This window comes from Phaethon aethereus (genome assembly GCF_964289735.1).
Source record: "Phaethon aethereus genome assembly, chromosome: 16".
NCBI lineage: Eukaryota > Metazoa > Chordata > Aves > Phaethontiformes > Phaethontidae > Phaethon > Phaethon aethereus.
This window is the reverse complement of record NC_138592.1, coordinates 5,611,239-5,638,982: the sequence shown is the minus strand read 5'-3', so window position 1 is coordinate 5,638,982 and position 27,744 is coordinate 5,611,239. Positions and strand designations below refer to the sequence as shown.

Here is a 27,744-nt window from a genome sequence, read left to right as displayed (position 1 = left end):
GTATCACCATTGCAAGAGCTCTGTAAATCCGACACTTTCCAGCTGAGACATTTCAGATGAGAGCTCAAAGTTGAGGTCATCAAACAACCAGCAGAGGCGAACGAACAATGAATAACAGTAGGACACTCGCCTCACTTCCCCTGTCCAAAAAATGTGTTAAGTAGGACTAAATGCAGAGCTGTTCTGTGTCTAAAGCTATTTTGTCTGCAGTTATCCCCTTCGCAGCATTAAGTGCTGCAGGCTTTGGGAACAGGACATATTCTTTAACAGGTCACCTGCATGATCTCGTTCTCTTCTCAAACGACAGCACCTTGGATGCTCTTGTATCCTCCCTCCAACTGTTTCTGCGCCAATTCTGTATGATTCCTTGCGGTGCTGCTCTCATCCCTCAACAGGCCATGAAAATCAAAGCAAATTTCATTTGCTTTGGAAGCAGATGCCTTGTGAAAAAGCCTCTGTCTGTTTAGCAGCATGGCAGATTCATTCCTCCTGCAGCCAAAAGGTTTTAAGTTTAGTGAGGCTGCACGGTCAGAAACTGTCCAATTGAATACTCGCCGAAGAACTTCTGCGTAAGTCTGATGAGATTCTACAGGACAGAGAAGTGCCGTCAGCATCAGGTAAAATGTTAGAGGATTTCTCATTATTCAAATAGTGGTTTCACTGCAGTGCATTGTTAGTATTATATACAGCAAATGTTGCTACATCAGTTTTACTTTCCTGCAGCCTCCCATGGGGCTCACAGCAAAAGCAAACGAAGTGAGCGAAGAATGATCGTGGGCACCGGACTCCTTCAGGCATAGGAAAGGCTGAAGGTGACTGACTGTTTTATGCAATACATGACTACAAATCCTGAGCTGGCGTTTGCCACTTTTCTACCAAGATAAACAAACCATGCCCCTACTCTGTGCATGCAATTTTCCACAACGCCATGAACTCTGCAGGTGACGGTCTGGGAGAGGGAACAGAGCCAGCTCTCTGCACACACGCTGATTGGATTTCAATACACAATTGTGACAGATGTGGATATTTTTCAAAGCTATCTGTGTACTGGAGCATTTGAAATGTTTCTTACCTAAGGCTACCTGCCAATGACTACTATTATTCTTTGCAGCTGCAAACACCTTCAAAATGACGGCAACGTTCCAGCTGAGACTGATGTTCAAACTCTAGCTCCAGCTTTAAGGTATGTGAAGAACTCAATCAACTTACTTACTCATGCATCTTGTTGAACAAAGATGAGCTGGTTTTTGTGCCTACAGTTTCTGGACAGTTGTGTCAAGCTTTTTGCTATACCTAGCCAAAGACTCGCCTAAACCCAGATGGATCACTAGGTTAGTGAGGTTAGGTCATGCCAGTGACACTAAAGAGAACAACACATTTTGCATCACAAGTAGCCACCTTCGTGGCTTGGGGCAGATGGGACAGCTGGGAATACCTAGGCAAGGATGACCAGAAGGTTTCTGCACAGAAGAAGCTACAGCCTAGGGCCTCTAGCGCAGTGCATTTAGCCATCACTTACACTTATCAAGCGTATAATTTGAAACAAAAATAAAAGTAGCTGTAATTCCAGCCTCTGTACTCCCTGTCTTCAAAGAGCTTCCAAAGGCAGCTTGAATTCTTCACCCTTTTGCTAGCATGTTCAGAGTGACATCAGAAGCCACTTTTGGCACTAGCTGTTATCACATCCTGGTAACTGCAGCCCCCAGCTAGCCACATGTTGGCAGCAGCAGCAGAACGCAGCTGTAACACTATCTGACACACATCAGGAGAGTTTGTGCAGCCCCACTCACAGCTCCACTACCCAGCGGATATCAGCCCTACACACTAACTATAGACTTGCTGAAACATTATCATACATGAAGGACTAATTAGGTGTGCTGGGCCATTAGCCATCTCTGAACATTGACTGATGAAAAACATAATTAATGGCAGCTTTCATAAACAGACTCCAGAATGGAGAATTAAATGAAAAGGAAAACAGCTGTTGCTAATGGAAATAAGGACCATTTCCTGATTAAAATATCTGCCCGTCTTTCCGTGGGAGTTCTTCCAGAATGGTGGGATGGAAGAGTGTAACAAGATCTGGGAGCAGAGAATCTGCAAAGCTTCCTGCTGAAGAAAACACAACTTCTCTGGCTGATGAGTCACAATGTTTTCCTTTTGCAGATTTGAGTAGGGGAAGGAGCTATACAATTGCCTTGTTCATCTTGCTGCCAGTCTGAATGGCTTTATAAACCTTGGAGATCAACCTTGACCTAAAAGAATCCAGTTCAGCTTTAACATAGATAATATTTCATATTACATGAACCCACAGATATAGGAAGGTCTAGATTTCAAAAGCTAGTTGCTAAGGCCCTACATACTAGTACAGAGGTCTGAATCCAGAAGACAACATCTCCACAAATCTCACTTAAGCACATATATTGATTCTGACACCAAACTGCAGCAATGAATGCACAGCTGAGAACACCTATCAGAGGGAGAGATCCACCCAGAGAGAGCCACTACAGACTCCATAAAAGTTTGCTGACATAAATGAAAGGGTCTGGAGGAGAGAAAATATCAGAATCAAGATTTTTTCAGGTCATGAGGCCTTTCCTTCATGCTATGATGACTCTGATCCTCTCTGACAAGTAGTACTGCAGGAGGAATCTAGAGTAGAGTTAACATCCAGGTTTTCACAGACACTGAGCAACACAGCTTCATCCGCCTCCTATTATCCTCTGTGTGACAGAAGTCACACACCTGTGGGGTGGAAGTCTTCTTTCTGAGCCCCTGAAGTCATTTACTTTTACATTTCTTCATTTAGCATAAAAATTTTCAATGTGCTTCCAAGTGCCGTTGGGACCCGTGTGTCTTTAGATGTGGCCTTCTCACAGTTTTACCCTGTGTGTCCTCTCCAAGGCTCACAGATGCCTTAGTTTGTCTTCATATGAAGTCTTGAATCATGGGTTTCATTCTCTGTGAGGGCCCTGAGCACTTCATGTTACAGGCTAATACTGGTACTTAACTGTTGAGCAGCTCTTTGTAGCTTTGCACCCCGTCCTGTACCTGGGGCAGGAGAGCCTCTGCTCTGCCACACCGACTCCATCAGTCTTGCTTTGCCTTGTTCAAAATGATAGATCTTTTCCATCACTCTGATGCCTGAGAGCTAAGCCCTGGAAATCCCATGCCCCATGAAGAAGCCCACTGACAAGGAAATACATGCTCCATACCACCTGTGCCTTGAGGAACGAAAGCATATGAAAGGCTGCGTTCAGGCTGCATTATCAGATTCAAAGTGGAAACTAAAGAGAGAGAAAGGTCTGAAAGACAAGCCAGCCAGGAATGCCTGTTGCTTTCACCTTTGATCGGCGTAGTGCTTTGATGTGGTATTTCAGTCCTTCAGACAAGGTAACTTATCCCAGTCTGCAGCTCGTGGCACCTCCGATGGATATAAATGAGGCAGCAAGCCCTTCTCACCGGCTCTCACTGAGGCACTGCCATTTAGCAGCATAATTCAGTGCCAGCTCCCTTCCCATCCCCATTTTTTTCTCTGCCTGTGAAGTCTAAAAGGAAATTCCCTCAAATAAGTACAAAAGCACTTGATGTTCATCTAATGACATTTCAGGGAAAGGAAGCATGAAACCACACCAGTTATTCATCTCCATAAAATGGTTTTATCAGGGGCCCAGAACACAATTCCTTAGCCCGAGAAGGTCTAATCTTCCTTGTGAGATGTAAATGCATGACATTATGTGCAGAATGGGTGCTGCTTAAGAACCCAGATAGATGGAGAGCAGGCATGTGGGAATGATCAGCATAAAATATTTCCTTTTAATGATGTGCACACTCTTGCTCCTTTGAGGGAGAACAATATGTGCACTGAATACTGCAGCACATTATTCTGGTGATATGGAGGTATTGAACTGCTAGTGAGGGCTCAGACTCGAGATGTTATTTGTATCACTGATTCAGCCAAAGGTTTGCCTCTCCGCCGCTGAGGATCACCCAGCCTCCCTGTGCCAAGGATTTTCCCACCTGCAAAATAGAAATGAAGTTCATGCCCATGGGTTCACCATCTGGGCAATGAGCTGACCTGGAAACCCTGGCTCCGAACTCCCCGGGGTTTGCCCCTCTCTGCAGTCAACAGCAGTACAGGGTTTATTTTTCTCACGTAAAATTATCCCTGCTTCTTCTTTCACTCTCACAATAACACCAGCATGAGCCTGAACTCCCAAACCTGGATGACTGAATCATGTGCAGAGGAGCCCAAAACTGGTGTGGGAATGGAGCCTTTTTTGCCGGGGTCCTGCGTATATGGCGGAGGGGCCCTGCCGGGTGGGGAAGGATCTGTCAGGCTCAGCTGCGGCAGTCCGAGGAGGTGGCACCGCAGCTGATCATTGTTCCTCCACTGGAAGCTGCTGTCACAGGCCGACAGCCATCGCAGAAATCACAGCTCGCAGCCACTGCAGTTCACAGTTCATTGCCATAAATTAAATCACCAGCGTAAGGTAATACAGCAGACTGGGAATTGCAGAGGCCGAGGGCCTGGCAGACATTTGTGCCTCTCTCCCTTTCCATTATGAAAACAGAGGCTTACACCTTTGCCGCCCCAGGAAGATTTTGCAGAGCCCGTCTGTTGGAGTCCCAGGCAGCTTGCTGGGGGTCACGCAGGAAACGTGTCGGCGCAGGTCGTCAAGCAGGGTGTTGGACTTGCATCTCTGGAGGCCCAGGCAAACCGCTGAACGAGACTAACCTTTTCCTCCGGGCAGGGGCTGGCTGTAATCACCAACCCCAAGCCCTCCGGTTACCACCGCCGCTGCCTGCCGGGCGGGCGCCTGTCAAGCCACCTTGCGAGCTGCTGGCACGTGTGTTATGAGGAGCATTTTTCTGTAGTCACCCTTCTAAAGCCCTGTTGAAAAATCTGTCCCAAAGAACAGAAAGAGATGTATTAGTTTAAACAAGCGTTCCTTAATGTGCACATGAAACGAGCCCTGGAAAGGGAGCAGAGCTGGAGCTATTCTTACTCGCTGCCTCCTGTGCAGGCTTAATTGCATGTTATCTTTTTTTTTTAATTTTTATTATTACATTAATCCTTTGCTCTTCAGAGCAAACAGATCCATTTCAAGACACTTGCGTTACATAAACAACCAGAAACCCTTCTGGAGGAGGGTGTGTGTACACATCCACCCACGGGATTGTCGCAGACCTGTCGGAGGTTCTCATTTCCCTGTGCAAGCGCTGTGCTAGAAGTGACAGAAATTAGTATTCGTTTGGCTTTGTTGGGCTGTTTTGGAAGTTGGTTTTACAAAATCCACACGGAACCCAAAGAAAATTGCCTAGCTCTTGGTTAAGTTAGGAACAGAGATGCTCTCAGGAGTGGCACTTGCCGGGGGGATATTTGCAGGACCGCTGAGGTACAGGAGGCACCTCACCAAGGTTCCTCCTCTCACCCACCAGCCGTTCGTGTCTGCTGCCACCCCCGTGCGCCCGCTCTGCTGTCAGACCACGCGCGGATCCGATATGCAATTCTGGGTCTGCAACTAATGGCGCTCATCGCAGTGTTACGGTTTCACGGTCACTCCATAGACAGCGTTATTCTGGTGCTGGGGCTGTGAAAACAGAAAGAAAGTAAGAACAGAGCTGTAGGGGAGGGTGAATTCTCCTCATCCAGAGCTTTGATCCCTGTAACACAGCTGCCATCTTGCTTAAAAAAAGGGAAAATTTATCTGGAAACAGAAATGAGGGAGAGAAAGGTGAAGAAGCAAATGCAGGGAGCAGGGAAAGGTGTTCATGGGTCTCTGTCGCGCTTGGACCGCATGTTTAGGGAAGTCTAACACAAATGCAGGTCTGTCATTCTTCAATTCAGTAGGACTGAATCCCGGTCCAGCGGGGAGAGGAGAGGGTAACTGGCAATTGGTGCAGCAGGGAGACATTTTGAGCTGGATCTGGAGCCAGACTAACTACTGGCCAAAGTCGTCTCTGATATAACACTGCCAAAAGCAGCTCAGCATTCTTCACCTCCCTTGAGCTTCACCAGGGACAAACCTGGCTGGGTTGTGCTCAGCCCGGATAATCCAGCTGTGGTAGGACCCAAGCTCAGCAAACTGAATGGCCTTGCGGGCACTTGCCAACCTGACATGTCTGAGTTCGTGAACTGCAGATGGTGCTGGCCCGCGTGTTTCATTTTCCCTTGACATCCCCAAGCAAAGCAAGTCAAGCGTGCCTTACCACAGCGCCTGGGAGACCACGGGCAGGAAGGGATCAAATTTTCCAGTTTTGCCTCAAGCGTGTCACCACATCAGCAGACAACTCCTTTGCCTAATGCCAGTGTATTGTGTGTCACCTCATATTTCACATGGTACAACGCAGTCCAGTGATGCAAGTCCCTTCCCCTGCTGGCTGACCGGTATTTATGGAGATAGCGATTACCAGGAAGCCGGGATTTAGGGCATGCAAGGGCTGCTGGTGGCACAGAGCCCTTGCTACTGGTGGGTGGGATTCCTTTACCTCTCCCTGAACTCCTGCCAGGCCACTCAGCACATCTCCAGCCACAAGAAGTTCGCAGCTGTTTTGGTTTGAAGCACCAGAGGAGGGGGAGAAGCTGGGGAGGCTCTATCAGCTCTTCCCAGGGAATGCGGTTCAGTTCCTCACACCTCATCTTTGGTCAGGAAACCGAGATGGGGACAGGCAAAGCTGCTGAGCCTACTTAGACAGAATACCTCAAGAAAACACACGGAGCCAAATTATGTCCCATTAACTTCTCCCAGCCCACCATCTTCCACAGCTATGCTGCAGGGAAAGCAGGTCAGCATTTGGACCATTACCTAGGCCCCCTGCTGCTGAAGACCTCCCGGTCTCGAACGTGCTCACATTTGCAATGGTGGGGAAAGGCAGTGTTGTTAGCTGGGACACCAAAGCACCAAGAATAACCCAGATTCAGGCACCCTAAATCCCACTGTGGTCCTTGTGCTTGGTGTTTCCTGCTGGCTGAGTGCCTCTGATGGCCTCTTCTACAGATTTTAAGGAGGGGGACAGTGGACAGAAGCCAGGGCAGATATTCCCATGCAAGGAAAATGGGGTGGCTGTCAGGATAACCAGCCAGCCTGGACTGGCACAGGCTGGATCCATCCCTCCTTCAGGTACAACAATCTGGACATGGGTCTCTCTTCTCCCTGCAACTCAGCTCAGGACTCCAAGGAACCCAAGTCCTCTAAGGTCAACGATGGGTGTACTCCAGGCTTGGGAAGATGTGACCAGCCCTGCAAAGCACAGCTACAGGGCACTGGACTACCTTTCCCAGCAGGGATGCAACAAGGACAGCAGAGCACAGAGATGGGGCCATACACCCTGGAGACTGCAGAGTCTCCCAGATCAGCCTACACATGGCAGCACTGAGATGGAAGATCAAAATAAGCCCCTGCTCACTCTGACCGCTGCTGCCATTGTTCAGAGTGTGCTGGATGATCCTCTCCCAGCAATGGTGGTGAGCGGGGAGTGGGGACGCAGATGATTGAAGGGGATATTTGCTACTGCTGCAGACCAGCTGGAGCCCACGGGCAACAGCTGAAGGGTCCTGACCTAAATCCAGCCACTGAGACATCAGTGGGAGGTAAACTAGTTGAGTCTGGGCTGTGTGAGTCATCCAAGGTAGACCATCCATGTCTTCAGAGGGATGAAATGAGACTAGCTGGAAAAAAAACTGATTATTAAATCGGCATCATGCTCCCTTGCCTCAGTTTCTTCGTGTATAAACTGGGGACAATAAGACGTGTTCCTGAGAGGCCTTGGTCTGTGGAGTGGAAGTTCAGAGATGGTGGTAAAAGTGTTTCTGTAGACTCTGTAATTCTTTTATCTGAGCAACAGGAGGAAATGAGAAAGGAACGAGAGCACTTCCTTTCTTGGAGCGGCTGCTGTGCTGTTCATTGCAACCCCTTTGTTTTGATTTCAGATGTATGGTTTGCTCTTTTTTTTTTTTTTACTGTGATGCTATTTAAGGCAGAAAGGCGATTTCATCATCTCCCCATGGCCATTCTCAGCTGCAGCTCTGACCCCCCTCCCCACCTTGCTCCACTTGGCCTAATAAACCTTTTTTTTTTTTTGCTTGGTCTAGTTTCCTTCCTTGCACTCTTACATCATCGTTGTACTTATCTCAGATTCTAGCATTTCCCATTTCTAAGCACCTCTGAGAATAGCAATAAACACCATGTACGGCAGTATCTTGGCATAATACGTCAGCTACAAGGAGCAGTCCTAAGTGACAGAAAACCAGCCTGGAAATCTATAATTCCATTTAGAGGCTACCCACTTGCTAGCCACTTGGCACCGGTTCATTAAGAAAATCAGTATTTACAGTTCCTGATTCTACAGGAAAATCCAGGTTAAAAAAGTGAAGATTTGTTAAGTAGGAACTTGCTCTTATGTGCCCTCTGCTGCTCCCAAATGGCATTGAAATGAGCAGGGTCATTCCTTCTTTCCCTCTTGTTTCAGAATGATTTATGGCTAAATGCTATTCATTATAAAGCAGAGTCAGACTGCTTCTGTGCAAGACAATACTCATTATGCAGACTTTCTGACTAGATTTTTTTTCACTATTTCATTGATTATTTTTACCTTGTAATGTGAAAAAGCCTATTCATATCTTTATTAGCCTGACTTGTTTCCTACGTTTATGAAAAAGATCTTTCTTTGATAACAGTTGTTATTGCTGGAATGAATGTCAGACCATGATCTACTGTAATACAACTTCCTGAATTGCCTTCTCTAATTTTATTAGTTGAAAAAAACACCACCTAATTTAAAGAAATAAAACCTTCTGGAAGTGGAACATTGCCACTAATTAGGATAACAAGAACATAGGTATGAGTTGCTGGGGGTACTGGCATCTAAGCTTCTTTTTCTAACACAAGCACAGGCATCTTTTTCTGGAACAGTCTTCCTTCTCTTTCTGAAATTCTGCTGCTTTTTAAATTTCTTTATCCATGATACCCTTGGTAAAAATGCTGACCAGGACTCAGCAGTTCCAGATTCAGGTCCTGGTTTTGCTATGAATACCCTGTGCGACCTTGAGCCAAGCCACTGTTGTTCTGTGACTTGGTTTTTCCATCTGTAAAATGGCAGTAATGATGAATCCTGTGTTTTATTGCCTGCTTTTACATTATGCATATCTGCAGGGGAACTGCTCACTGACTCTCTTCATGGCTTGGTTCCTGATCCCTAAAAGAGGAATAATAATACTTCCCTTGTCTACTTATTTTGATTACAATCTTTTCACGTATGGATGTACCTGAAGTACTGTGGGACTCCGCCACAGTATGCCAACAACATATTTCCCTCCTCTCTTACTGCAGGCATGGCACTGTTCCACCCTCAAAGCTGGGTTTGTAGAGTGGCTTTGCGCTAACTCCCCTCAGCACTACAGCACGTCAGCTGCAGTGGCTTGACCCCTCAAGGAAAGCCGCTATATTTGTAACTAAACTGATCGACTTGCACATGAGAAGCACTCACAGAGCTGACTGTACTAGCTAAATTGCACAGTAACATCATTGCTACGGTCAAAAGCAAACAGCTAGGGGATGGAGACATCTTAAATTCACACCACTACTTCTGCAGATGAACATTTAACCACTGCGGTTGATCCAGCTCCAAAACTTTTGCTCAGCTAAACCATACATCCATGACAGCTAGGCTTCCCATCTTGATCTAAAATCTTTGGATATGTATCTTAAAAGAAAGAGACCAGTGACAAATTTTTACGTTTGATACATCAATTCAAATACAAAATATCTTCACATGACTACTGGAGAGGTAATTAGGATAAGCAGAGATATAAATGCCTAGAATGAGCAATCTTTTATCTTTGCTGTAGAGGTGACCTAACACCACAGTGACACAGAAGATTTAATATAGTGCCCAGCTGAGGAAAGGAATTTTGCACAATGTTAGATGACAAAGTTGTTCCATTGTTTAAGTACCACAGGCATTATTAGCCTGTCACAAGGCTGGGGTACGAGCTCACAGACTGTAACTCTCACATCTGCCTTTGAACAAGGTTACCTGTCTAATTATGTATGTGAAGTATGTCTGCCTGTAAACACTAAATTTCTGCAGCTGAATTTTGATTAAAAAATTCCTCCCACCCCTCCACCCAGACAACAGCAGTCTTTGCTGCTTACTCAGCTTGGAGTAAGACTTGATTCCAACTGGGCTGATTGTATTTCAGCAGCAGGGGAGGAGTAATGATATGTTTGCAGGATCCATTCTACCATTTTGCAGTGTGCCGAAGAGCAGCTGAACTCAAGGCAACATTTGAGTGTAGAGCAAAAGAGAACAGAGCCCACTCAGAGACATGAATTTCTTTCTCTTTATAATGTAAACATCCCTTATGTAGGTTCTCTGCATGGCCACCTTATTATTCTTTTCCAGCTATTCTTCTCTAATTCATTAGATTCTACAATCTGCTGTTAAAATGCTGGTAAAGTTAGATCAATATGAAAAGACAGTTTGTTCAACAGCAGTTTTCCAGGAAGAGTACATAATGCCAACAGTTTGAATCTGGAGAAAATAACAGTTCTCCTTAGTTTATATTTCCAATGGGTGCATTCAGATTATAGCTCATCAAAATAAACAAATTACGGGCAACTATGTCTAATTTTCTTTTAAGAAAGTTGGAATACCAAGAGCTGGTTAAGAATCCATGGGACTGAATTTTAAAAATAGCTTAGGCGATTCTTACTCACCTCTCACTGCCTTGCAGCACCACCTACAGAGAGGCTGTCAGAATCACACCCACTGCCAAAACTCGGGAAACTCCCGGTTCACTGGCCAAACAAATCCTGGTTCAGCGATTAACACCCTCTGGAAAGTGCGAGTTTGACATCCCTGAAGCCTGAAAATCTTCTGCTGCAGGATAAAGGCAGGAATGTGGTCTATTTTTCCAAGAGACCCTCTATTCCTATGCAGAAAACGCACCTCTAGCAATGACAGAGCTAACGCAGCCACTTCGCTGATTTTTTCTTTAGAAACTTTCCTGCAGAAGAACTTTTCTGGCAGCCAAGTGTTCCAGCTGCAAAAGGATAGTGGGATTTTCCAAGGCAAAATGCACTTAATGGTCCATTAATCCTACCTTTGGCACGAGCCAATTGTTCAGGCTTCAAAAGACCGCAATATTTCACCTCCTCCACGTATCTACTCAATTACACCAGATAAAATGTCATGGGGATTGACCTTCATCTGATCACCGAAGCATAAGATCTGTTTGCCCTTGACTTAGCCTGGTTAGCTAACCAGTGGTGATACAGGGACTCGACTGCGAGAAAGGAGTTTGCAAGTACAGTCTACAAGCTGGCTTTTGAAATATGGCTCCGATTATCTTCCCATTAAAAAAAAAAAATAAAAAAAGCTTAGCTATTTGCCTCAAATTAGAATGTTCTTCTGAAATATGGAGTATTTTTATCTCCCTGCAGAAGCCTGCTCCAAATGCCACAGTTGTAACTGGAAAGTTCCCACCATTTTGGATCAGGCCCTGGCCGTGGGAGGCGGTGGGTGCGGGAATGTGTGAGTGCAGGCAGCATTGCTATCTCCTTGCTCATTAAGAACAGCAGAAAAGACCAGGCATTAAAAAAGCAGATAAGAGGGCAAAGGAAGACACCGGGTCGAAACCTATGGCAGTAAGCTCTAGCTCCAAGAAGTAACAGCCCAAAATATTAGCAGTATATGCTTAAAAAGATGTATTTAGGGATATGTGCTGCCTTAGGAGGGGAAAATATGATCCTTTTTATGAACGGATCAAGTGCTGCCTTATAATGCATTTCTTCGCCCTTGCCACGCCTGTAGGAAAGATATACCAGGACCTCATTCCTCTGATGGTTAAACTTTTTCTTCTAATCTCTAGCCTACGTTTATTTATTACCAGAGAGAATAGATCTACTATCTTTTCTCTGTTCAGAAAACTAGCTAGCTTACGAAGTCATCAGGTTAGTCTAGCGTTATCCACCTTCAGTAAATGCACATTGTATTTTAGCCCATTTCTATCTGCCACCATGTCTGGTATTATTCTTTCCTGCTAAATTTATCCCAAAGTCTTGTATTTTATTTGGATCAGACTTCAATCATTTTCCCTCTTTTTAAATACTGGAACAATTTTTCCTGCTCTCACATTGTATTGTGTCGCTCATGCAGTGATGCTGTTACACAGCCGGGTATAATCTTCATAGGCCAGTGCTGTTAGATGTCTGGGTCAGAAATCAGAATATTTCAATCGAAAGGGACCTCCAACGATCACCTAGTCCAAATTATCATCACATTATGATCTTTATGTTTTGTTCCACTTGAATGAGATAATTTCTGTCTCCATGCATCTCCTCTATCTACGTTTCCACTATATATTATGCATTCATTTGTGTCCTGCCTCTCCGCCTTTCGTCACCCCTACCTCCTCTCTCCTTCATCTCCTGGTATGTACACCTGAAGAACATTTTGCTATTTGTTTTAATTTCCTTTGCGAGGTCTAACTTGGCTTTGCTTCTTGCACATTTCCCTTTATGCCTATACTTCCTAACTTCTCAGAAGTAATTTTCTTTGATTAATCCTTTTTTCCATTCCTTCTACTCTCTTTGCTTATTCCTAACATCCACTTTGAAGCGGTTATTCACGGAATTAGGTCTGGACCCCTTCCTTACAGACTTTTATCCCTCTGTGTACTAGTCCCAAATACTTTTTGTACCCTCTGCTTAAATTCCAAGCCTGCCCAACATTTAAATCTTTTTAAGCTGTCAAAAATCAGAAAGTGAAAAACATTAGTTGCTGGTTTATACCAACTTCCAGCACATTAGGCTTCCCGTTGTGTTCGTGTTCACCGTCCCACCATGTGAGATATTCCAACCAGTCTTCCCTGCACACACATCCAGAGCTAAAAGATCCTGGGGAGACTGCCGATGGCAGGAGAAATTCCTCTCGACCTACAGCCACGGCAGCAGTGCCAAGAGAAGGCTGGAAGGCCATTAGCTGAAACTGTTCTCATAGAATAAAAAATTGTTACAGTAGATTAAAAATTAGCATGAAGAAATGAAGTACATACATATATTTTTAAAGCCTCTGTCAGGCAGCCAAAATGAAAACAGATTTCACCAGACCACGAAAAATAAAACACATGCGTTAGTCCTTGTACAACTGGAGCTTATTTCCTTGCTAAATTCCAAGTTTTGGGTCTCTCCCGCTGAGGCAGAAGGGCTGCTCGAGAAAATTCCCCAAATGTCTTATAATAGCAAAGAGATACTTTTTTCTATTTCTCACTGTACAAGTTTGCCCAGGCGGTTAGATAAAACAGGGTAACATTTCCAGAAAATGTGGTTGTGATTATAGTCACTGTTCCTACCACGTGTAAATATTAGTCGGTTTTGGAGGTGTTTTTTGAGAGTTTAAGCTAGGGATTCTCCTGACGGCCAGCGTGCCGCGGCCTCCCTGGCCGTGTCGGGCATGGCTGCTGCGGTTTTCACATGGGACACATTGGACGTCCCCTGGGGTGTGGGCACAAGGTGCAGACCTGGCGGGTGGGGCACAGGAGGAGCCCAATCCCCACCTCATGTCACGTCGGCCCCACGCAGGGGGAGACCCAGACCGGCCTGACAGAGCATCAGGGAAAAAATCATTTCAGTCCGCCTTATTCAGAAAGTCAAACCCAATATTGTCATTTTAAATGGCATGTTTGTGTTCAGAAAATGTCCCGATTTTTGAATGGTTGAAGCCAGCAAAAAGAGCTGCACGAGGCTTTTGAGAAAACAGAAAATCACTGAAAGCAAAATGGGGGTTGGGGGGGTGGCCAGAAGAAAAAATAAAGGGGAAAAGAGAAGCCATCAAACCAAAATAGTCATATTACAGTATTTCGCTTTGAACAAAACTTATGCCTTTTGAGAGTGATTTGAGGATGCTTCATAGCCGTGAGAAGGAGCAAGCTAACTGAAAAGGCTATGGAAATGTTAAGGCACCTTTGCACAAAGCCATTGCACCAAACTCCCCCGCCAAGAAAAGGCACAGCTCCAGCCCAGAGCCACAGACACTGCCATGTCTCCCAGGCCCACACCTGGCTCTCATCACAGGCAACCAACATAAGGCACTAACGCCCCCCACAACCCCCGCTAAGGCGAGGGTTAGCAGAGGGCTGGTGGTCCATCAGCCCTAATGGGGTTCACAGCCGTTTGGGGGGGGTGTGAGGTTTTGCTGTGCCCCGGCCCTAGGAGGGCCGGAACGTTGGTGCGGCAGCCGGCGGGCTCGGACGGGGCGGCGGGAGGCGGGTGGGGCGGAAGGCGCTGAGCGATGCACAACGCGGAAGTGAGCCGGCCCGCTGCTGGGGCTGCACTCGGATCCGGGGGGATGGATGGGGCCGGCGGCCGCGGAGCCCCGGCGTTGGGGACCTCCTCCCGGGCCCTGTGAGCAGCCGGCGGGCCTCGCCGCGGGCGGCCGCCGTCTCTGCCCGCGGGCCCTGGGCTGAGCTAGGGCCGAGGGCCCGGCAGTGAGGTGCTGAGCAGCCCCGGGGCGAGGGGCCCCGGGGCGGTAGGCCATGGCCACCCGGCGTCTAACGGACGCGTTCTTGTTGTTGCGGAACAACGCGGTGCAGAGCCGGCAGCTGCTGGCCGAGCAAGTGAGTAGTTACGGCTCCTCCAGCCCTCTGAGTTCACGTAGCATGGCTGCTGCGGTGAGTCTCCTCCCTTCATCCTACTGTACCTTGCTGCGCCCGGGGCTGCCAGGCAGCCGTGCTGTGTGCCTCGCTCCGCCCGTCTGCCCCCCAGCCTTCCCGATCCCTCTCACCCGCCCCGGCTCCCTTCCCGAGTCCTCTCCTTAAAACCCCACCGTCCTCTGTACTTCCCCTTCTCCCCTTTGCCCCTCCCTCCCCACCTCGTTGATACCTTTTCCTGCTACTTGACGTAAAATGAATAGAAGAGATCTGTCTTTGTGCTGATCACGTCTCTATTCACTTCATGAATAATAAATACAGTTATTGTTCTAATAACTTCATGATAGCATTGACATGAGGTTTTTCGTCCATTGTGCTTTTTGATGCCTCCTTTCCCTAAAGAAAAAAAAAATGCAAGGTATTTCATAGAGCAGAACTCTTCTATTCACTTCAGTGTGGGCACTGGTAAATACATTAGTGTAGATTATTCTCACTGCTTGAATGTTTCCATAATTTGCTCTGATGTCCATTGCTCTTTTTATTTATTTTTTTCCCTGGATACAAGTAATACTGAAAGTCATCTGGGAGTGAGGGCAATCAGTAGATTCTAGTGTAAGTCCTCATTACAGAAGCTTCAAAAATTCATTTTGTCAGAGGCAGTTTATGTGGCTTTTTCTAAGTTTTGAGCTAGTCAGACTGTGACGGACTGCTTGGCAGCTCAGCTTTGCTGAGGTTTTTACACTTTCTCTTCAAATTTATCTTTTACTTGTAATAGGCACCAGTAAGATACTGGCAGTCTCATAATTCTAAATTGCTTTTCATTAATGCATTTTTGTTAGGAAAAGCAGTACTTTGTGCTGTAAATTTTATTTCAGCTGATGAATTGCTGTTGAATGGTCTTTGTTCATTGTTGACTTTATTACACCTGTGTATAACAAGCTATGTATTAAATTGCATTTGCAAAACAGGAATTGTTAATAGTAATGTATATTATACGTGTTTAATTTGGCACTACGTTTAGTTCTTGTTAAACAAGGTTTTGCCAATATCAATATCGTTTCTTCAGATCCTTAATTTTTTAAAATATCACCTAGAAAAGTTAGTGATAATTTAAAATCACATACAGACTGAGCCATGAAACTACGCTTTTACTCAACAGTGAGTGCAATAACACTTAGCACTTGCATAAAATATTTATTTACAGTGCTTGTTAACATTAATTGAAGCTACTTTCTAGGATGCTCATTCAAATGTAATGAAAGCTAACAGTGGTTGGATATTGTTGCTCTTGTGCAGTGAATGGAGTTAGTCGATGGCTCAATCTTGATCCTGGTGGACAGTTCAGTGTTCCGTAGCTACATACTACAAGCGTACTATTTTAGCAAGAAGTATAAAGATGGTAGTGTGAGCTATTCACTTTTCATGTTTTTAAGGTGCCTATCACTGTCAGAGCTGCAGCTAATTACCTTTTCTTTTGGGTGATATCACCAGAGGAGAGGTGCTGCATACCAGCAGGGCAATGTTGCAAATTCTAGCTCACAGTACTTTGGCTTACCTTAGTTGACTCTCCGGGCTTCTCCTGAAGAAATCCCTTACTATGAGAGCTCTCTGTCAACAATTGCATTCTGCCCTGGAAGATGCATTCTCATGTGGACAGTCAACCACCCCTTAAACTCGGATAGTCAAAGTACCATTCTTAACAGTATAGTCCTATTTCAAAAGCTTGGTGTAGGATAAAAGAGATCCTTAGCTGAAGCCCACTGCTTTGTTAAACCGCAGGTATATTGTCCTTGTTTTAGATCTGATGTTCTTTATTAATCTTTCAGTGAAATATCCTTTGCTCACACATACCTTCTACAGTACAAAGACTGATGAATAGAGAAGGTGCAGATACTTTGCCTTTTGTATGTTTTCAGATGCATATAGGATTAATGTTACCTGGAACTAGAGCATAACTGAAGTGTGTACATAAGTGAGCATATACTACATTTGCTTTTGCTTTTTGTCTTTTGCTGTCTGTTTTATCCTGTGATAACTGGGGTGTTTGTCAATAAATGTCTTACAAAAGCTTGTATGTGCATCCTCCAATCATAATCAAACCTTCTAACTCACCAGTGGATGTTGAGTACTGCAGTCAAATTGCCCTTGCTGTCACACTTAATATATTCTATTGCAGTTTTTCTACGTGAAATTTTAGTAACTCGAAACTTTGCTGTGTAGTTATTTTGGAAAACAAACCAAGCTCTTAACTTGATCTCTTATGTTCTTTCTGTTTACCAAGCAACCGAAATGTTTATTTTAAAAGCTTATGCATCAAGTAAAATGCTGACTTAAAGTACGATATCATGATGTGTTTATTGAATAGTCATGTTTTAAAAGCCAGTTTGTTTTGTTCTTGGTAAACCATCATGCTTAAATAAATCAGTGTTTTCTCAACTGACCATACCCTCTATCTGTCCTATGTCTCTTTTTTTCCCTTTTATCTTTTGCTGTCTCTTAACTGGATGGGGCTGATGGGATCCACAAATCACTTCAGGAGCTGGATGAGGTATTGTTTTGCACATTTTATTCTGCCATGGTGCATCAAGCGTACATCATCAAGATAAAATGTTCCTTTATTCTGCTAGTTTAATAAAACTTTGTTATATAGGATTAAATGTGTCTCTGTACAGTAGAAGGACAAGGCTGCATTAGAGAAGACAAGCTTTTTGTAATATGCTGTTACGTTGTTAATAGATACATGTATAAACTAGTCTGACTTATTGTATACATATGGGATATAGTGATTTTGTGCAATGAAGCTATTAACTATTTTTTATGCTATGCCTAAATTGTGCAAACTTTATTGGTCAGGAAGTAAGGTCAGGGATAAAAAACAGGCTTTCAAGAAAGAATTGCTCAGGAAGGAAGGGGGATTGTTTTTTAAAAGGGGAGGAGGTGGGCAACCACAAAGCTTTCCAGGCCTGATAAAGGAAAGTTAGAAATTTGGGAGAAACTAGGAAGTGAGGTTTTTCTATGAAAACTTTCCCTGAGAACAAACAGTGAAGTAATTAGGTATGTTTAAGTGGTATCATTGATGATGATCTCCAGTAAAGGAAGATTATTTTATCTCTGAAATTACGAAGCCTGGTTCAACTGGCAACAAAATCTACATTTGTCTTCCAATTCCATCCATTCCTCTGCCTTCCTCTCAGAGGAAGATGATGACTGGAAGCATCTGTGGCCCCAGTGGTAAATGTTGCTCTGTGGTCCTGCACGCTGTTAGCTGTGTATCGTACTCAGCCTTAAATTGAAGAATCATAAGCATGCCTGATGGAAGTAACCTCTGGAGATCTTCCAGTTCAAGCTCCTGCTCAAAACAGGACTACTGCTAATCTATATAGTCATCCATGACTTTGTTTAACCAAGTCTTGAAAACCTCCAAGAACAGAGGTACTGCACTTTCTCTGGACAGCCTCATCCAACACTGCGCCATTGTAGAAAGTTTTCTTTGTACCTGCACTATAGCACTGAGTCTATTTACAGAAGTTTCTAAACCCTACCAAGAAAAAAAATCTTCTGATCTGTTTTAAAGGTCTAAGAACTAATACTGTTCTTAAAATAATTCTTATTGAGGGTGAACAGCATGTGTTTTACTGTAATGATATCAAAGCAGATAAATAAATCTGCACCTGTATATTCAAGATCAGACCATGACTTTTGGTTTCTGCCAAATTGAGCTTTTTTTAAAAAAAAAAAAACAACCACCCTGCACAATGTAGTCATATTCCTTCATAATTGTCATGTTTTAAGCTTTCTTGAGGCTGAAGTTATTCAATCTGTATCTAAAAGTATTGTTTGAAAAATAAATCTACCAGAATCTTATCAGAGGCATTTTGTGACTCTAAAAAATACTTTGTTAGTTATGTGTTTTTTCCTAACACCTTTTAGTATTGCAACCCTACGAATTGGACTCTATTCCCAAAAAAGTCCCTAAAAAGTGTATCATACCCTTCTGAAACTGTGTGTTACAGAACTGCTGTGCATCAGTCTCCAATAATATAAGCTGCTGATTTGTTGCACTTGAATTATCACAGTTAATAGTCGTAATTTGAATAAAGGGTTGCTTTTACTCCTTTCCCATCTCCAGCCCTCCTGTGGATCTGTGGAAAGCTGTACGTAGCTGGCTGGCACATAGTCTTATTTACTCTCTGGCAGTCTCTGGAATTTTGGAGAATTATCCACCCATTTTTCTGCAAGTTTCTTTGCCTCAACCCATATAGCTGAAGCAGGAAGCATGTACCATTGTGGTATAGGGACGTGTGGATTGGCCACTGCTTTGGCTATTTTTGTTTAGCACCTTTTAACTTCCATTAAATTAATAATTTAACAATTTTAGTTGCATGTGAATTTGCAAGAGTGTTCTGCAGCTGCCTAGTAGGTGAGTGTCTGGCTAAATACAGCATTGTTTGAGGACAATCATGGGACACTATTTTTATTTCCTGGAGATAAGCATTTTTATTTGGAGGTTTTTCCCAAATGAGATTTTCAAACTTGCCTGGACCAATATAAACCATGCTACACCATTGATTAGGGATCCCTTGGCTGTGAATTTTTGTCTAATACAAAATCTACCAACATGAGAATTACTTGAATTCTTACTGCAATACCATATTTTCTCATTGAAAATCTGCTAAGAATTTATTCTAATAGTAACTTTGATCTTTCAGATCCTGTAGGAAGTGGGACTCTGATTGTCATTAGCATATAAGCACAAATGAGATGTGGAGCTTGATCATACCTGCATCATGCACAAACACATTTTTTAGGTTAAATTTTGTTGGAAGGCATACATGCACTTTTTTCTAATGCTCAAGGATTTGTATCTAATTTGAGTAAAATTAATTTGCTGTCTTTTCTTGCCTTCTGTAGCTTGCTGATGATCGTATGGCACTGGTATCGGGAATAAGTTTAGATCCCGAAGCAGCAATTGGAGTAACAAAACGCTTACCTCCCAAATGGGTTGATGGAGCAGATGAAGTAAGTTGTGTGGTGAATCCAACACAGAGTTTGATTTCTCGTGTAAGGATTTATAGTGTTGTCAGTTACACTCTCAATGCTGTAGGTTTTATGATAGAAGTAGTGTTAGAAGAAAGATTAAAACTAGTTTCCTAAATTGTTTAGAGGACAGTATCAGGCAAGCTGTGACTTCTTATCTTGAAGGATATATTGCATGTGAAATAAAGGGAGATTATCTAGAGCCAGAAATTCCAGGAGACTGGGTTTGCATCATCAGTGGGAGCACAGTGTTAGCAGTACACTGAGACCATTAGGATAGACATGCTATAGCTGAGCGTTTAGACGTGAGACTGCAGGAAGGTCCTAAAGCTCTTAGCAAAGCAAAGTTGTTCTCAGTTTGAAACCTAGAAGGAAGGATACAAAAAAATTAGCACTTCCAGTGGACTTTGAACCTGTTCAGGGGTCCAACTTAATAGACCATAAAATGGTGGAGATTAGCAGTTTACTACTTGAAAACAGAAAATGTTAGTATCTTCTAGCAGGAGAATTTTTCCTGCCTAGGGAGTATTGATGCCTTGCAGGCTATAGAAATATGTGGACAATATGAGGGAATGATTCTGGAGCCATCCAGACTGTGAAGTTATTCTTGACTTTCAGCACACATGTTGGTTCATCAGTTTGTGTGTACAGAATCCATTCTGCAGAAAGGTGATCAGTCTCCTTTTTACTATAGTAATAATCATCCTTACAGGTTTATTTTTAGTTACTTGTTTGGAAACATGTCATCTAACCTCTCCTGTTAAGTTCAGGCTAGTCAATATTTGACAGAGTTGAAAGTGTGACCTGAGTTTTCGTCTGTATTTTTGGAAGTTGGGTAAACATTCTTACTATGATATTAATTATTCAATGATAAAAATACTATTCCAACTTAATGAAGCATATTTGAAAACAGTAGTCTTGCCTAAGATTAATAAGGGTAGATTTAAAAAGTAGCAAACTCAAAGTATATGAGAGTATTCAGCTACTTCTTAGTTAGCTTTTTATCTATTTTTTTCAATGATCTTTGGTCTGCTTTATATGTTATATAGATCTCTTTCAATGATTTTTGTTTTAGCATTTGTCAGAACCTTTTCCTCTGAAACATTAGTCACTTCCCTTTCTTCATTGTTGGATTTTCTGGTTTAGATTCAGTATGATATTGCCAGGGTTAAACAGAAGATGAAAGAATTAGCCAGTCTTCATGATAAACATCTAAACAGACCAACACTGGATGACAGCAGTGAAGAAGAACGGGCAATAGAAATAACAACCCAGGAGATCACACAGGTACAGACTGCTTTCAATTCTAAACCTACAGTTTGACATATCTGTAATGCATCATGATGAGGCAGTGGCTTCCTTCGAGTAGAGCATTTCTTTTGTAATCAGTATTACAGTGAGCCAGCAGTCCTGGGCGCTCTGCTCAGTATTGCATTCTCACTGAGTCACTTAACCTCCCTGTTCTTTTATTTACCCGTTTGCTTTTCTACTTGGAATAGGATTGGGAGACTTGAGCAAATCACATTTACGGGTATCTCAGAGAAATACAGAGAGATGTATTCTAAGGCTTCTGGTCCAAGCAGTTACAATGAAGCAAATGTCTTTGGGTAGAAGTAGTTGTGTTACTCTGCTGCCTGTTAGCTCTAAGTTGTTTGTTCATCTATGTTCTGTGTTTTCATGCCTTTTTAAACATTGCACTGGGCAATAAATTAATTTTAAAAATCTAGAAATAAAAACATGTTTTCCATTTGGAACTTTTGCAATATGATATTTAAAGTGTGTGTTGCTGTATGGTTTTTTACTAATGGAATTGTTTTCTCAGTTATTTCACAGATGTCAGAGAGCAGTCCAGGTCTTGCAGAGCAGGTCACGTAGTTGTACAGAACAAGAAGCACGTGTTCTCAGGAATGTAGTGTCTTCCTTAGCACAGTCCCTTCAGGACCTATCCACCAACTTTAGGCATGCACAGTCTGACTATCTCAAACGTAAGCATAAGAGATACAGTTAATACACGGGCACCTTCTGTAGAAACCACTAGTTAAGGTGTACTTGTTTTCTTGGTTGGGAAAACTGAAGCACAGAAAGGTTAAGTGATGCACACATGTTAGAGTGGAGGTTAGAATTTGGGAGTTTCTGGTTCTCAGCCCGGGTTCAAACTGCTTTACTTTTTCATATTGGTAAAGGAGAAATTTCATGGTTAAATGTATCAATGAAACCAGTGTATTTCATCCATCCACATTTTTAATGTGTCGTTGCTTCTCAAACTGTGGTCTGCAAAGATACTTCTGTTACACTGGTGAAGCAGCTATTAGTCTTCAGACATGATACCTGCCGTTGATTGGTAGTCTGTGATAGATTAAACTTCAAAAGATAATCTGTGATGAATTAAAATTCTGCATCCATAAACAGATCGGAAGTGGAATACCCTCTGTTTAAAACGCTAAAATTGTATGCAATTTTACTTTCAGCGAAGTGAGATTATCTTAACCTTGGAAGAAACCTACAAAAATTTGATCTTCAAATTTAACACTGATATATTTCTTCCTCCCATAGTATAAATGTCAGAGGTGGAACTTAGAATCACAATTCAGATGAGGGATGTTCCTGAGAGAATTTGTTAGAAAATAGCCTGGAGTGATTACATGTTAAGGCTCTTAACTTACCTAATTTTTTTAACTTCATGGAACATAATGACTTAAAATCACTGATTTATTCAGAGTCATGCAAGTCTGGTTGAATTTTATGCTTTGTTAAATAGTAAGCCTATGTGACAGTTAAAATTTAGATACTGCTTTTTATGTCATTTATTAGGCTGATTTTCTTTTTTGTGCTTTTCCATCTGGTGCTTCAGACCTTACTCTTACTCTGATTTTAGTGTGCATAAATATTATGCTCAAACATAGTATATCTTTTACAGGCATGAAGAATAGGGAAGAAAGATCCAAACACTTCTTTGACACTTCAGTCCCACTGATGGATGATGGGGAGGATGATACACTTTATGATAGGGTAAGTTAAGATATTATTACACAAATTCAATACAAAGAAACTTTTTAATGTACCTTTAATCTTAATATGAAAATATCAAGCACCAAGCTACATAGAAATTCTATTTCTGCAGATTTGTGATGCATTTTCCTAATCAGTATTGCCATTGCGGTATTAAGGTGATTGTGCCATTAGCCTCAGCTTTGCAGTGTGAGGCAACTCAGTTTGACTACTGAATTCTCCTCACGTTACTGACAAGGGACTAGAAGATCTGTAAAGACAGTGCTGTCCTTTGTCTCACCACCTTTCTGGGCAGATGCAAGAGTAATTGTTAGAAAACTGTGTGATTCTGAGCTTGGGTGGAATGTGGCATTCTTTAAAGTTACCTCTGAAGTGTAACTGAAGGTTTTCAGTATTACAGATGGTTGCACATAAAGGTATAGTGATTTGTTTCTCCACAGTTAAGTTGGTATGTTGTACAGCAGTACCAGATACCCTTCTTTGGTTTAGTCTGTTGTGGAGTTTGGGGATACTGCATTTCTAAGCGCTGGTGGTATCTCTTCTCTTGCATCCTATCTAATAGTGTCGTAGAATACTCTTAACTGTAACGCTTAATGTTTAACTGAAAACTTACACAAGAAGCTAAGGTAGCTTTTCAGCTAACCTTGTGTGTAGAGGTTTTTCATTTATCTCTGTATATGAGTAGTGGGGGGAAGGATAGTTGTGAACAGCCTTGGGAGACAAAACCAGTAAGGTCTCTATAGTTTAAAACAAAATCAGGATTGCTGCTGTGTCTTCACACATTTTAGTGACCACTGACGTTGTGGGACTTCCTGTAATGCTGATCAATCAGTAGATATTCCATAACTACAAGACACATGTATTGGTTTTGTACATCAATAAAAATGTTCTTTAGGACAGATCTTACTTTTAAAAGTTGTTTATGTGTTCAGGCAGGATGCAAGACTTACATTTTCTCTGCTAAAACTATAAACAGCTGTCCAAGTTACTTTAGTGGCCCTGAAACTGTTTTTAAAATACAGTAAGGTTTTTTTTCCTTAGGTAGTTGTCTACTATGAAAATTACAAAAGGACTGTTGTGTTATGAACTCTTATAATACTTAAAAGTGTTTTCATGCTGCTAGTGTTAGTTCAACATCTAAATCTTTTATTTCAACAGGGTTTTACAGATGACCAGCTAGCATTGGTGGAGCAAAACACATTAATGGTGGAAGAGCGGGAACGTGAAATCCGTCAGATTGTACAGTCAATCTCCGATCTCAATGAAATATTTAGGGACCTGGGAGCAATGATAGTAGAACAGGTACATTGACATCACAGTGTTAGTAAGAAACTAGGAGATTCCATGTAGTGGTAAGGCTTCCAGACTCTTCCTGTTCTAACATCGTGTTTTCATCTGCTTCTCACTTTTCCAAACTTACCTCTTCAGGCTAAGGTTTCCTCTGCTTGAAATCTGCCAGAAGATGAATTAATGGGGGGGAAAAAAAAAAATTCAACTGGTTATGGGTGTTAGACTAAAAACATAGAATGCCAAGGTTCTGGTGGTTATTTCTCCCAGAGGTTCAGTTTAGGCTAAACATCAGCCAAAAGCACCTGAACTGGAAGTATGGTGATTATTAAGAGATGTGATGTGAGGTGGTGACAGAGCTGTCAGTTAGGCATTGAGCAAGGAGATAATTTATTGAAGTCCCAACTAGTTCTTCTGTAAAAGTTCATAGTTTACATAGTTCATTAGCTGTTTGCCGTGAGCATTGTTAATTACTCTACTGCTCATAATAATAATAATGGCTTTATGAAGTTTATTTAGGTTCAATTCAGTGCTCATTCTCACCATTTTATTTAGGGAACAGTTCTAGATAGAATTGACTACAATGTCGAACAGTCATGTATGAAAACTGAAGAGGGTCTAAAACAACTACATAAGGTAAGCTGACAGAATACTTAAGCTGCTTTGCATATTTAATAATCTTCTATAATATCCATTTATTCAGTCTTTTTTCAGTTGGACATCAACCCTTTTAGAAATGATTGCTGTACAGTATAAATCCAACTGTATTGTAGTAGGAACTTTCCATATAACTTCTGCTAATGTTGTGCTTGCTGCCTAGGGTTAATTTCTTAAATAACTTCCTGGGTATCCAAGCAATGTGCTTTGATCTTCATATTGCTGACCTCATGGGACCTATCTGCAATTCCTTCTCTGTTTTGAGAGCCCAGCACTTGTGAAATAGGACTGGTTATGGAGTACCTCGTTATATATTTCAGTCAGTTGATATATCCTAGTTTAAAAACCTTATCTCAATAGCGTGAGCAGCAAGAGTAATTTTCAATGTTTTCTCTTGCCATCTGGCACTTGTTAGAAGTTAGGTCCAACCTTATGCTTTTAATGTGAAGCTTTTACTATGAATGTCTGGAAAGTTTGGATTGGCAGCAGAACAGAGTTTTGTGGTTGTGTTGTTGGCTTTTTTGTTTTGTTTTGATTTTAAGCTAAGTTCTGACTTGTCAGCTCAGTTCAGTCCTTCCATTGCTGGAAATGCTTATGTAAAAGTCTCAAAGTAAAACATTCTGTTTTGGAAATGTGGACATCTTATTACGACACATTCAACTTCATATTATGGTAGACTTCTAATATGGACAGCAAAAATGTGCCATTTGAGGAAAAGCAAAATAAATTGGTTATAGATTTATTCTTGTTATACATAAAAGTAAATTGGGGATCACTAAAATAATGCATTGACCATTGGTGAATGAGGCTTAAAGTAATTGCAAGCAATTTGCACAAACTGAACTGGAAATAAATGAATCTGTTAGAATCAATGCTATATCTACTCTAATGGCAGTTAATGAATTGTCAGCAAACACCTGTTTGGATTGCTGACTAGAGTATGGATTTTTCGTGCAATATATACCTGTTTTCAGTACAGCATAGGAACTTTTTCAGCTGTTGTGGAAGACATACAAACAGGTCTGAATAGTACTATTAAAGACAGATACCCTGCTGTTTCTAATATGGTTGGTAACTTTATTCTGATTTAATATCTATAAAGTCAGTTTTCTTTTCTGTTTTAATTGGCATCATTATTACAAACTACTGAGACAGCACTTCCACAGAAATTGCATTAATTCACTGGAGAAGTCTGGTGATATGAATCACTAGTTACCAATTCCTGCTTCACATGAAAATTGCAATCAGTTGTGATACTTTGGCAGGCTTTGATACTTAAAGCCTAATTAACTAAGTAATCGCAGTGGTTGCATGTTACATCGTTTCAGGTTGAAAACTCCTCTTTAGCACATCTGATAATAAGTAATTACTTTCCAGAGACTATAAGGGAGAAGAATTAATATCTTTTTCCCTTTAAATTTTGAAGGTTTATTAATTTAAAAAGAATTAAATTCAAGTTCTGTTTAGCTTCTATTAGCAGACTTTCATTTGGCTTTTGGAGAGCTTTCTCCATGTTGCCTCCTTTTAATTCCCCTGCGAAAAAGAGGAAAGGGATGAGAAAATGTGGTTAGAAGAAAGAAGGAATGAAGCAGAAAACTGAGAACCAAATCAAAAAGAAAGCTTTCCATTCTAATTGAAATTAAATGAAAGTGCACAGCAGAATCAGGTACAAAATGCCTATTAAAAAATTAAGTTTTGTTGTGAATTTCAATGTCCTTCAAATATAATACAGGAATCTTATATTGGCAAAATGAGTTCAAACGTCTTACCCACTTTTCCTGTTTAGACTTTCGTTTTCCTGTTCAGACTTTCACATAGCCAGTTGTCTGATCTTGTTTCCATGGTCTTCATAGCTAAGTGTTCTTCCGAATGAAGTATCATTCTTTTGTGTAGCTCTCGTGTCCTCTGGAGGCATAGGGCCCTCTCAAGGACTGTTGAACAGAAGTCACAGTAAGGTTGCTTAACCAACGTGAGGATGCATTCTTCTTTATAGAGTCTGCTGCTTCATACGGATAAATGTGACTTCAGTGTACACTTACCTTTGCTGAAGTCTATGGTGCCAACCAGAGTTATTTTGTGGGAGTTGCTTGCAATATACGTTGTATGAAATGTCAAGTACCAAAGAACAGTTGAGATACATGTACTTCACTTACACTAAACAAGAGGCTATACTTTGTGGCTTTGTGGAAATCGAAGTACTAACTCCTCCTTTTCTGTTTCTATAGGCAGAGCAATATCAAAAGAAGAATCGGAAGATGCTTGTTATTTTAATTTTGTTTGTTATAGTAATTGTCCTTATTGTTGTTCTTATTGGTGTAAAGTCACACTAGGTTTCACTTCATTTTCTTATTTTTGGAGTTTATGTGAACTTTTTTCCCCAATGTGAATGGATGGACCTGCACTCCAGAAAGCTGCCTTTGAATGTATAAGCCCTTGTGGTACAAAGTCTGTGCAATGTTTCTGTAGAATTCTTCAAAATACAAGTTTGGTGATGTCCGGTGTTTGTAAGGATTATATGGAAAATGTCAGGAAATTTGATGTTCCCCCACAAATAATTCGGTGCTCTGTATAGAGTTATTTGGAAACATAGTACTTAAACTTCAATTTTGTAATTATTTTTACCACTGAGTACAGTAATTAGTGTGTTACTGTGAAGAAAAATGTTGTCTTCTGCAATCTTATGTCACAATTGTTACAGGCTTCAAATTTAAACCATGTTACTGAGTCATGGGACTAGATAGCAAAAATTGATCTAGATGTAAAATATGTTGAGGCACAAAAATGTTTGACTTCATTTCCTTTTTTCCAGACTCAAAAACTCCAAAGAACTGGATAGACAGCTAAAAAAAAAGCAAGTTTTAGCAATCAGAACCTAATCCAACCCCTGTGATCTTAATTTAGATACTGCACCATTACTAAGAATCAGAGTAGTACTTGATCTTGTAAATAACAAGATTTAATCACTGGCATAATTTAACACATTTAGTTAATTAAAAAATTTTCTGAGCTTGAGTAATCATGGGAATGTTTTTCTTCACCAGAATGATCATATATATTCTTTCCTGTACAATTTCTTTAGTTTGAAGTACAGACGTTGCGTT

At 41.8% G+C, this 27,744-nt stretch overlaps 1 protein-coding gene across 2 annotated transcripts; it reads left to right on the top strand.

The window, feature by feature from the left end:
- Positions 1-14,539: 14,539 nt before the first annotated feature.
- STX16 (syntaxin 16) lies at positions 14,540-26,973 on the top strand (the record flags this gene model as incomplete). Of its 2 annotated transcripts, XM_082007360.1 has the most annotated exons (9): positions 14,540-14,674; positions 17,190-17,201; positions 19,565-19,672; positions 20,837-20,977; positions 21,513-21,675; positions 22,608-22,699; positions 23,858-24,001; positions 24,542-24,622; positions 26,869-26,973. In XM_082007360.1, 9 exons carry the CDS (start codon positions 14,540-14,542, stop codon positions 26,971-26,973), a joined length of 981 nt encoding a protein of 326 aa, XP_081863486.1. The 2 variants fall into 2 exon arrangements, with proteins under 2 accessions (XP_081863486.1, XP_081863487.1); XM_082007361.1 differs by lacking the exon at positions 17,190-17,201.
- Positions 26,974-27,744: the final 771 nt, after the last annotated feature.